Raw genomic sequence first — 12,631 nt, 5'->3', positions numbered from 1 at the left:
CCTACTTCTACTTCGCCAAACGGGTGATGATTTAACAAAAGCGCATTTGCAAAAAATGCACAATCGTTGCAATGTACCCAACCATAAACATCGATGCCTTTCTTAAAATCAATACACAGAAGTATATATTTTTAAACCTGCATATTTAGTTCAAATAAATGCATGTTAGCAGGCGATATTAACTAAGGAAATTGTGTCACTTCTCTTGCGTTCTGTGCAAGCAGAGTCAGGGTATATGCAACAGTTTGGGTCTCCTGGCTCGTTGCGACCTGTGTGAAGACAATTTCTTACGAACAAAGACCGTAATTAATTTGCCAGAATTTTACATAATTATGACATGACATTGAAGGTTGTGCAATGTAACAGCAATATTTAGACTTAGGGTTGCCGCCCGTTCGATAAAATACGGAATGGTTCCGTATTTCACTGAAAGAATAAACGTTTTGTTTTCGAAATTATCGTTTCTGGATTTGACCATATTAATGACCTTCTTACGCCACTCGACAACATTCCGCTGAAAAGGCAGCGAGCGAAATTTATAAATATTTTTTAGAAATATGTAACTTTATAACATTAACAAGTGCACCAAATGAAAGATAAACTTCTTGTTAATCTACCCATCATGTCCGATTTCAAAAAGGCTTTACAGTGAAAGCACAACATATGTTAGGTCAGAGCCAAGCAACAAAAACAGCCATTTTTCCAGCCAAAGTTAGGAGTCACAAAAAGCAGAAATATAGATAAAATGAATCACTAACCTTTGATGATCTTCATCAGATGACACTCATAGGACATCATGTTATACATGTGTTGTTCGATAAAGTGCATATTTATATCCAAAAATCTCAGTTTACATTGGCACGTTACGTTCAGTAATGTTTTGCTTCCAAAACATCCGGTGATTTTGCAGAGAGCCACATCAATTTACAGAAATACTCATAATAAACATTGATAAAAGATACAAGTGTTATTCACAGAATTAAAGATAGACTTCTCCTTAATGCAACCACTGTGTCAGATTTTAAAAAAACTTTACGGAAAAAGACACCATGCAATAATCTGAGTACGGCGCTCAGAGGACAAAACAAGCCAAAGAGATATCCGCCATGTTGGAGTCAACAGAAGTCAGAAATAGCATTATAAATACTCACTTACCTTTGAGGCACTCCCAGGAATCTCAGTTCCACAATAAATGTTTGATTTGTTCGATAAAGTTCATAATTTATGTCCAAATTCCTCCTTGTTGTTAGCGCGTTCAGCCCAGTAATCCAACTTCATGACGCATGAGTAGACGCAAAGTCCAAAAGTTCCGTTACAGTCCGTAGAAACATGTCAAACGAAGTATAGAATCAATCTTTAGGATGTTTTTAACATAAATCTTAAATAATGTTCCAACCGGAGAATTCCTTTGTCTTCAGAAATGCAATGGAACGCGAGCTAACTCACGTGAATGAGCGTCACGAGCTCGTGGCACTCTTCGAGAACACTGACTCAAAGAGCCTTTATGAGCCCCCACTTCCCAGTAGAAGCATCAAACAAGGTTCTAAAGACTGTTAACATCTAGTGGAAGCCTTAGGAAGTGCAATTTGACCCCATAGACACTGTGTTTTCGATAGGCCAAGAGTTGAAAAACTACAAACCTCAGATTTCCCACTTCCTGGTTAGATTTTCTCAGGTTTTTGCCTGTTCTGTTACTCACAGACATCATTCAAACAGTTTTAGAAACGTCAGAGTGTTTTCTATCCAAATCTACTAATAACATGCATATATTAGCAACTGGAACTGAGTAGCAGGCAGTTTACTCTGGGCACGCTTTTTATCCAAACGTGAAAATGCTGCCCCCTATCCCAAACAGATTTTAATGACCAAAGGCTCGTATTTCTGTGTTTATTATATTATAATTTAGTCTATGCTTTGATAGAACAGTCTGACTGAGCGGTGGTAGGCAGCAGCAGGCTCGTCAGCATTCATTCAAACAGGACTTTACTGCATTTGCCAGCAGCTCTTAGCAATGCTTGAAGCACAGCGCTGTTTATGACTTCAAGCCTATCAGCTCTCGAGATTAGGCTGGCAATACTAAAGTGCCAATAGTCAAAGGTATATGAAATACAAACCGTATAGAGAGAAATAGTCGACATGTCATAATTCCTATAATAAATACAACCTAAAACTTCTTAACTGGGAATATTGAAGAACTGGGAATACTGAACCACCAGCTTTCATATGTTCTCATGTTCTGAGCAAGGAACTTAAACGTTAGCTTTTTTTACATGGCACATATTGCACTTTTACTTTCTTCTTCAACACTGTGTTTTAGCATTATTTAAACCAAATTGAACATGTTTCATTATTTATTTGAGTCTAATCGGTCGACCTCTAGTACAGTGTGTACAGCCGAGTACATCACTGGGGCCCAACTCCCTGCCATCCAGGACCTCTATACCAGGAGGTGTCAGAGGAAGGTCCTAAAAAGGGTCAGACTCTAGCCACCTAAATCATAGACTGTTCTCTCTGCTACCACATGGTAAGCGGTACCGGAGCGCCAAGTCTGGGACCAAAAGGTTCCTAAACTACTTCTACCCACAAGCCATTAGACTGCTGAACATTTAATCAAATGGCTACCCAGACTATTTGCATTGATCCCCTTTTTTGTTGTTGTTGCACTGACTCTCTTCCACTGGCTCTATGCACACTTACCGGGCTCTACCCACAAACTCACACATACTACACTGACACACCAACACATACACACACACACACTTTTTGGGCAAGCCTGGGCAGGTTGTGGAAGGTTCCTGTTGGTGAATAATGTACCTCTGGCCTCCAGGGCTGTGGGGTGTAGCTGGAACGCCAGGCTTCTGAATAATCCTCCCCCACATCACCTCCAACCTGGAACACACAGATGAGGTAACTACTTTTCTGGGTTTTGTGATAGGTGTGTATGGAAAAACTGGTATGTGACAAATTCTGTCTCCCACTCTCCCTTACCCTCCACTCGAAACTCTCTCTCTCTCTCTTCTTCTCCCCCTATCCTTACCACTCTTTCTTGGGTAGGTCTTCTCCTGGGACTGCCCTCACTGGTAGGACTGAAACCTGTAGCAGAGAGAGAGGGAGAAATGTTAAGAAAGAAAGGGAAACAAACTGGCACTAAAATTAGGAGTATTTACAAGAAACAAACAAACACAGACACACACACTTTATCTCATTGGTTCTAGTTCATAGTTAAATCATAGATCTAACTCTAAACACACAATCAGCTGGTCATAACAATGGAAATGACACATACGAATCTGAACATACTGCACACACACACATGCACACTTGAACACACTCCTTGCTTCCCGTACAACCCTCTACTGCTGATGTTCCAACAAGTGTCATCTGCTTGATTCAGGGTCATGTTAACCCGCTGAGCTAAAGGCATCAGGTCTGGTAAACAACAACAGCCTTCTGGACTCAGAAACACTAGCCAGGTGTGTGCGCACACAAACAAACAGACAATACAATTAGGCTACCCTGTGTGTATTTATAGGGGCAGTGCTACAGGGTTAGCGTGTGTGTGTTTGGGGGGTTGCAATGGGGAGAAAGAACTTTAAGTACTGGTAGTCTGGAAGTCTGTAATTATCACCAGGGTGGAGACACACACAGGGTAATTTTAGAGTGGTAGTTGAGGACAGAAAAATAATTATATTTTTAACTCAAGGAATAAGAGATTCTATCCCCTTCCTATCTCCCTTCTCATGTTTGTATGTCTTTCTCTCCTCTCCCTGTTCCTCCCAACTTCTCTGCACTCTTCTCTCCTCTGGCTAAGTGTGTGGGCACATAAACAAATCTACAACATCTGTCCTAACACTATGCACACAAAAACCTGCACAAACATACATATGTTAAGAGGGTGATGTCCTTGCTCCTGAGAATAGCCCCATCTGAGGAGGGGGCTCAGGAATGCACTGTGTGTGTGTTTGTCCAGAGGGAGGTGTATTATTAATTTTCTCTTCTTCACAAACACACACCTGTGTGCGTGTTTTGACAGCAGGGTTCCAAAGCCCTGTTCCCTCCAGCCCCAGGTATGAGGCTACCACTGCGACAAACGAATGTGTGTGTGTGTGTGTGTGTGTAGACAGCAGGAGAAAAAGGACGGTGGGAAAGAAAAGCCATCCACAAAGACTAACATCTACATGTAAAGGAAGTCACACCGCTTGATTAGCAAGTACCACTTCCTTCTGATTAGGCTCACACCGAGGCTCGAACCGAGGCCCTCTGCCTTGCTAGAACCTTAGGGTTGTTGGCACTGAAAAATTCCCCCAAATAGTTGTTGCAAGAACCCCAAAGGAGCTGGGGTTCATCAAGGATCCTCTTTAGTTCTTGGGGGTTCTTGCAGGAACCTAACTGCTCAACAGAAACATTTTGATTTGAATTTGAGACAACAGCTGGTGCAGGTACTTAAAACTGCTTAGGGATAGGCATCCCGTCAACGGGACAGTTGTAAATCATGCAGCGCCTTCTGTCACGATCGCAGATTTTAGAGAAACAACAAATGTCGGTACATATAAGTGTCTTATATTGGCTGAATGCTTAAATTCTTGTTAATACATCTATTACTGCAAAATAATGACATGCTATTTTTCACTGCAATAGGTTTGATAAATTCACCTCTAAAGGTTAAATGTGTACTTACATTCTGAAATCTTGCTCTGATTTATCATCCAAAGGGTCCCAGAGATAACATGAAATGTTGTTTTGTTAGATAAAATCATTTTTCATAGCCTAAAAAGGTCCATATAGCATGCACGATTGATTTTGTATTGCAAAGATCGGAATCTCTGAAAATCTAACCCTAAACGTTGTTTCAACCAGTCATATCCCATCCGTATTTATTCCTCAGAGATCCTAGAGCGTAACCAGACTTCACTATATCATTAGGGGTGTAGTATATCCTATAGGACACCAAATTTGGTCAGAGAGCGACGCCTTCATTGCATGCCGATGACGCGGGCGGTCTTCACTTGATCGACTGTAACTTTGTCAAATAAGCACCAATCGGGGTCAAACAAAGCTAGCCAATGAGCTGGGCTTTATGGGAGTAAAGCCCATTCTGCGACAGAAACCCTGTATCTGTCGCAGAATGTAGCTGCTAACCTTGTGCGACAGCAAGACTTTCCCTTTTGGACAAAAATTATAAGAATATGGAGAGTTATAAAGTTATGAAAACTGGTTGTTTTGCAAATGTTGAACTTATAATATGGCTACTAATACTGGAAAAGTCCAAGTATACAGATTTGACAATATTCTTGCAGAAAAATGTAATGTTAATGCAAATGTCTCCTTCACGATTTGCCCAAATGTACCTGGGTGACTTCACACTAAATGTCATGTAGTTTGCTCATATACTTCAAGTTATCCGTCTGAAACTTTGCACATCCACTGCTGCCATCTTGTGGACACTATCAGAATTACAACTAGAGTGATGGCTAGACGTGGGGACCTTTGCTGCATTTCAAAGATGGTGGTAGAATTTTTTTTATTTTATTTGTATTTTCTTCTACCAGATCTATTGTGTTATATTCTCCTACATTTCCACAAACTTCAAAGTTTCCTTTCAAATGGTATCAAGAATATGCATATCCTTGCTTCAGGGCCTGAGCTACAGGCAGTTAGATTTGGGTATGTCATTTAGGCGAAAATTGGAAGGAAAAAAGGGGGCCTATCCATTAACTGAAGAATTGAAAGATCTCAATTTAAGGTAACGTTTCTCCCTTGTATGACATACATTTATATTGTTTATGATTATACCATCTATCTTTTCATATTTGTGAAAATGGATATGTTGTTTGACACTTATCTCCCTTATAAAATCCTTTCTAAAACAGAATGGACACAATTCAATGGATATCAATCAACAAAGAGGTAAGAATATCCTAAAGGCTATAGATGCATAGGGCGCAGGTGACTGCTTTTGTGTGTGTGTGTCAGCAAGTATACTGATGAGGAGGCACATAAAGGTACTGTGTATACAATTGGTATTGGTTTGCCTCATAATGTTATGCAGATCACATGTATCATCTACAGTTAATGTTTATTAATGGTTTCTCTAAAACCTTACAGGACTCAGTCTCATCAGCCATTTTCCTTCTCTCTTACCTCTTCAATGAACATCCAAGAGGCCTCTACATTATGGACAAGGAAGGCTATGTGTATGAAAACCATTTTTAAAAGTGATGTTTTTTCATTCACATTTATCACAAAAACCAAGGTATGAATACTGTTGTGCACCTTTTGTTAATAAAAACACATTTTATTTGTAACATGCACCGAATACAACATGTGAAATACTTACTTACACGTCCTTAACCTACAATCATCTGTATAATTGTAATTGTTAGTATTCAGACTTCACCCTCCATACACCTCGAACAAAAATCTGTTTGATCACCTTGCACTGCAAAATCATTCTGGCTATGGATAGCCAACAGAGGACATCAACATGCCAGAGGATGTATATATATCTGCTTTTCCATTAAAATCATAATAAACACTGACAACTAAAATATTGTGATGCTGATTATTATTATTAACAATAATAACAACAATAATAATGCTTAAAAATAAACCCTCTTCAAGGAACCATTAATGGGGGTTCTTTGAAGAACCACCGTTCTTCTTCGAAGAACTTATAGGGGTTCCCCCATAGTTTCAATTTGAAGAACCCCTAAAGTATTATCCAGAAACGTTTTCACTTTAGAGTGTAAGGAACAAAACTACCAGTACACCTACACAGGGCCGGTTCAGGGCATAAGCGGTCACTTAGGGCCCCCGACCCAATTATATTTTTTTTTGAGTAAGTATGGTAGAATACACCAGGTGCAGTTTCGAAATTTGGTTGCGTATCAGAAGTTTTCCTCTTGTTATGTCAGTCACAGTCACTCAATTAGCAATTACAGCTAACAATTTTTAGATTGGTAGTTAGTCTAGCCAGCTAAACTTGCAGTAGGCTTAATCATTGCTGAATAACAGCTGGGCATGCAGGGCATGTGCCTGGGGGCCCCTATTGATTTTGTTATTCATTCTCATTCAAATGTCATATTAACATATACTGTGGCGGCAGGTAGCCTCGTGGTTAGAGCGTTGGACCAGGTTGCAAGATCGAATCCCCAGGCTAAAAATCTGTCATTCTGCCACTGAACAAGGCAGTTAACCCACTGTTCCTAGGCCGTCATTGAAAATAAAAATTTGTTCTTAACTGACTTGCCTAGTTAAATAAAGGTTAAAAAAAATGCATTCTTCATTACGAAATGTGCAGAATTGCAGGAAAGTAGCTGTAAAACTGCAAGTTTTATCCCTGCCCAATGGCAAAATGACTAGAAGTGCATGAAATGTGTTATACAATTGGAATGTTCTCAATGCCATGGCAAAATGTGTAGAATTGCAGAGAATTCTCTTTAAAACATACATTTCTCCCCAAAGACAAGAGGGGGAACACTAAAATGTTTTACCCCAAGGTAGGGGCCCCGCAAACCAAATCTCGCATAGGGCCCCCAAAAGGCTAGAGCCGGCCCGACACACACATGCACAGTGCATTCGGAAAGTATTCAGACTGCTTGACTTTTTCCCCATTTTGTTACGGTAGAGCCTTATTCTAAAATTGATCATAAAAAAATTGGTTTTCTTCAATATATACACAATACTTCCGAATGAGCACGAACACACACACACACACACACACACACACACACACACAAGCTGATCATCATAGCAACGGTTCAGATGGCCAATATAGCCTACTCACGGCTATTGGTGATCCTCCACACACTAGTGGCTACAAACTCCTGGTAAACAGCGAAAGCTCCCAGCATCAGCAGGGCTAAGAACAGCAGATGTTTCCGACTCCGTCTCAGCTTCTTCAGCGGGAAGACCGATTTGAACATGTTGATTGATCTCCCTGCTGCTTGCTCCAGAGTACTCAGTCAGTCATTGATTCTGCCACCGTGAATTTAACGGCTTTGTTCGGCAAAGTTGGACCAGACTGACCACTCGTCAGTCTCGCGACCCTGTTCGTGACACACCTGCGGCGCCCCCAACACTCCCACCTAGCGATGGTCCCGAAACAGCTTTTATTTCATCCCGTAAAAAAAACGCGCTGGCTTCGGCTGCTCTGACTCGAGTGCTATCTTGGATTTAACCGAATCGACACTGGCACGTGGGTTGTCTGACTAGGCTGCAGAACGAATTAAACAAAATGCCTACCAACCCACTGCACATGCACACAGAACAGGGACAAACAAATTGCGCACCCGGACAGCGAGAGAGATTTAGGGGTGTGGTTACGTGGCCCACATCTAATTCGCAGCCAGTGGCACAGGGAGTTTCGGGAATCCTTGGGACTAGGTTTAAAATGGTAAAGGTAAGGTTCAAATTTCAGGAATGTTCAAGGATAGGATATGGACGTAAAAAAGGATGACCCCATATAGATTACCTGGGAGACATAGGCCTGTCACATGATCCCACATGACCTTGATTCTAATCTGTTCTTTGTCAAAAACTTTTGTTACGCAGTCTAGCAGATAGTGTACTGTATATTTGTGAGTGTACCAAAAACACCCCCCTTTACATCTGAATATTTTCAATGCCAGTGGATGACTTATTATATGGTTTTAAATGAGGTCAAGTCAATATATGAGGCAGCAGCACCACACCTGTTAAGTGTTTTTGTAATACAGTGTTTTGTTGTCATAGTCAAACTAACTACACATCAGGATAACAGCCCTATCGCTGGGGATTGAGTAATCTATGTCAGTGTGTTTGTGTGTGGCAGCCTGTGTGTGTTTTATCAGAAGAGAGAGTACCTGTAAAATGTCACGCCTTGGCGCCCAGTGTGTGTTTTACCCAGCAGTGGTGTAAAGTACTTAAGCTAAAATATTTCTTTAAGTTAATACTTTGTAGCGCCACCTTTTGCTCCGATTACAGCTGTAAGTCGCTTGGGGTATGTCTCTATCAGTTTTGCACATCGAGAGACTGAAATTTTTTCCCATTCCTCCTTGCAAAACAGCTCGAGCTCAGTGAGGTTGGATGGAGAGCATTTGTGAACAGCAGTTTTCAATTCTTTCCACAGATTCTCGATTGGATTCAGGTCTGGACTTTGACTTGGCCATTCTAACACCTGGATATGTTTATTTTTGAACCATTCCATTGTAGATTTTGCTTTATGTTTTGGATCATTGTCTTGTTGGAAGACAAATCTCCGTCCCAGTCTCAGGTCTTTTACAGACTCCATCAGGTTTTCTTCCAGAATGGTCCTGTATTTGGCTCCATCCATCTTCCCATCAATTTTAACCATCTTCCCTGTCCCTGCTGAAGAAAAGCAGGCCCAAACCATGATGCTGCCACCACCATGTTTGACAGTGGGGATGGTGTGTTCAGGGTGATGAGCTGTGTTGCTTTTACGCCAAACATAACGTTTTGCATTGTTGCCAAAAAGTTCAATTTTGGTTTCATCTGACCAGAGCACCTTCTTCCACATGTTTGGTGTGTCTCCCAGGTGGCTTGTGGCAAACTTTAAACAACACTTTTTATGGATATCTTTAAGAAATGGCTTTCTTCTTGCCACTCTTCAATAAAGGCCAGATTTGTGCAATATACGACTGATTGTTGTCCTATGGACAGAGTCTCCCACCTCAGCTGTAGATCTCTGCAGTTCATCCAGAGTGATCATGGGCCTCTTGGCTGCATCTCTGATCAGTCTTCTCCTTGTATGAGCTGAAAGTTTAGAGGGACGGCCAGGTCTTGGTAGATTTGCAGTGGTCTGATACTCCTTCCATTTCAATATTATCGCTTGCACAGTGCTCCTTGGGATGTTTAAGGCTTGGGAAATCTTTTTGTATCCAAATCCGGCTTTAAACTTCTTCACAACAGTATCTCGGACCTGCCTGGTGTGTTCCTTGTTCTTCATGATGCTCTCTGCGCTTTTAACGGACCTCTGAGACTATCACAGTGCAGGTGCATTTATACGGAGACTTGATTACATACAGGTGAATTGTATTTATCATCATTAGTCATTTAGGTCAACATTGGATCATTCAGAGATCCTCACTGAACTTCTGGAGAGAGTTTGCTGCACTGAAAGTAGGGGCTGAATAATTTTGCACGCCCAATTTTTCAGTTTTTGATTTGTTAAAAAAGTTTGAAATATCCAATAAATGTCGTTCCACTTCATGATTGTGTCCCACTTGTTGTTGATTCTTCACAAAAAAATACAGTTTTATATCTTTATGTTTGAAGCCTGAAATGTGGCAAAAGGTCGCAAAGTTCAAGGGGGCCGAATACTTTCGCAAGGCACTGTACATAATTATTTTTATGCTAGGTTGTAAGGGCATATGTTAGAAAATAAGAACCCTGACTCATGTAGCTCAATATTCAATTCATTCAGCAGGAATCTCTATTCCGTTACATTCATGTCAAAGAGCAGGTGAAAGCTAATATCTGGGCTCGGCCTCCATTGTGTTGCTTTAACCTGTCCTGCTTTCCCCTTCTTTCTCTCCAGCCATAGCATGTGATCTTCATCTGTTTACTTATTATTTGAGATGGAATCTAGGACACCGGTGTGTGTGTGTGACCGAAACAAGAAGTAGAGACACCTGATAATGTCATGGCCTACCATTTTCCATATGCACAAAAAGCTTATTTCTCTCAAATTTTGTGCACAAATTTGTTTACATCCCTGTTAGTGAGCATTTCTCCTTTACCAAAAGAATCCATCCACCTGACAGGTGTGGCATAACAAGAAGCTGATTAAATAGCATGATCATTACACATTTTCCACAAGGTGCCGGGGACAATAAAAGGCCACTCTAAAATGTGCAGTTTTGTCACACAACACAATGCCACTGATGTCTCAAGTTTTTAGGGAGCGTGCAATTGGCATGCTGACTGCAGGAATGTCCACCAGAGCTGTTGCCAGAGAATTGAATGTTAATTTCTCTACTGTACTCCAATGTCGTTTTATAGAATTTGGCAGTACGTCCAACCGGCCTCACAATCACAAACCATGTGTATGGCGTTGTGTGGGTGAGCAGTTTGCTGATGTCAACATTGTGAACAGAGTGCCCCATGGTGGTGGTGGGGTTATGGTTTGAGCAGGCAAAAGCTATGGACAACAAAGACATTTGTATTTTATCTATGGCATTTTGAATGCACAGCGATACCGTGACGAGATCCTGAGGCCTAATGTCATGCCATTCATCCGCTGACATCACCTCATTAGACAGCATGATAATGCACGGTTCCATGTCGCAAGGATCTGTACACAATTCCTGAAAGCTGAAAATGTCCCAGTTCTTCCATGGTCTGCAAACTCACTAGACATGTCACCCATTGAGCATGTTTAGGATGCTCTGAAATGGCGTGTACCACAGCGTAATCCTGTTCCCGCCAATATCCAGAAACTTCGCAAAGCCATTGAAGAGGATTGGGACAACATTCCAGAGGCCACAATCAACAGCCTGATCAACTCTATGCGAAGGAGATGTGTTGCACTGCACACCAGATAGACTGGTTTTCTGACCACGCCTCTACCTTTTTTTTTTTTTTTTTACAGTATTTGTGACCAACAGATGCATATATGTATTTCCAGTCATGTGAAATCCATAGATTAGGGCCTAATTTATTTATTTAAATTGACTGATTTCCTTATGGGAAAGGAAAGGGGGGATACCTAGTCAGTTGTACAACTGAATGCCTTCAACTGAAATGTGTCTTCTGCATTTAACCCTCTGAATTAATCGACATCCACGGAACAGTGGGTTAACTGCCTTGCTCAGGGGCAGAACGACTGATTTTTACCTTGTCAACTCAGGGATTCGATCCAGCAACCTTTCAGTTACTGGCCCAACACTAACCACTAGGCTACTATTTTCATTTTAAATGTGGCAAATAGTACTTGAATAAAAAAATTATGCAAACTGGATTTTTGCATTACAGTTTGTCTGATTATGCACGCATAAATGGTCAAATAAATTGCGAATGAGATATTGATTTATCTTTACCCAATTTACATTTTTAATTTTGGCAGCTATACGCTTCCATACAATACAAGCTCACAAGACTGGTTTATTTAAAGTTTAAATGCAATGATCGTGAAAATTGCTTCTTTTGATTTTTACATGCATTTTCCTATATCTGGGTACTCTGATCAGGTTGTAGATATACTGTACTATACAAGGCCTCGCAGACTGTTAACTGATGTCTATTTCCATTAAGGAAGCCTTATGAAGACAGTTTAGAGTTGAGTGCAATTATATTTTTGTGACAATGTATTTTTTATCTAAAACAAGCACTTTTCTACCTAGATACTCTGGCTAGGCTGTAGATATACCATACATACTCAGATATGGTGAAAATTGATTATTCATAAAGATACATATTTTCCTCTAATGCGCTTGTATGGTATATACAAAGCATTAGGAAAACATGCTCTTTCCTTGACATAGACTGACCAGGAGAATCCAGGTGAAAGCTATGATCCATTATTGAGGTCACACACTTCAAATCAGTGTAGGGGAGGTAGGGGGAAGAGAAGCAGTGGCATAAAGTATTTAAGTACAAATATTTTAAAGTACTACTTAAGTTATTTGGGGTA

At 40.7% G+C, this 12,631-nt stretch overlaps 1 protein-coding gene across 2 annotated transcripts in view; it reads right to left on the bottom strand.

Moving 5' to 3' along the window:
- LOC110521711 (beta-1,4-N-acetylgalactosaminyltransferase 3) overlaps window positions 1-8,320 on the bottom strand; it is a 31,108-nt gene extending 22,788 nt beyond the window's left edge. Inside the window, exons 1-3 of one of the 2 annotated variants that reach the window (XM_021599507.2) lie at window positions 7,787-8,320; window positions 3,038-3,093; window positions 2,815-2,889 (exon numbers count right to left, since the gene is read on the bottom strand). In XM_021599507.2, coding sequence (XP_021455182.2) covers window positions 2,815-2,889; window positions 3,038-3,093; window positions 7,787-7,925 — 270 coding nt within the window. In that variant the 5' untranslated portion in view covers window positions 7,926-8,320. Of the gene's footprint in view, window positions 1-2,814; window positions 2,890-3,037; window positions 3,094-7,786 lie in introns of those variants that run through there. The other variant, XM_036976391.1, reaches the window with a different exon arrangement.
- Between the last annotated feature and the right edge of the window lie 4,311 nt (window positions 8,321-12,631).

The sequence above is a fragment of the Oncorhynchus mykiss genome, chromosome 1 (genome assembly GCF_013265735.2).
Source record: "Oncorhynchus mykiss isolate Arlee chromosome 1, USDA_OmykA_1.1, whole genome shotgun sequence".
NCBI lineage: Eukaryota > Metazoa > Chordata > Actinopteri > Salmoniformes > Salmonidae > Oncorhynchus > Oncorhynchus mykiss.
Note: the sequence above shows the minus strand (reverse complement) of the source record. Positions and strands in the feature narration are given on the sequence as shown.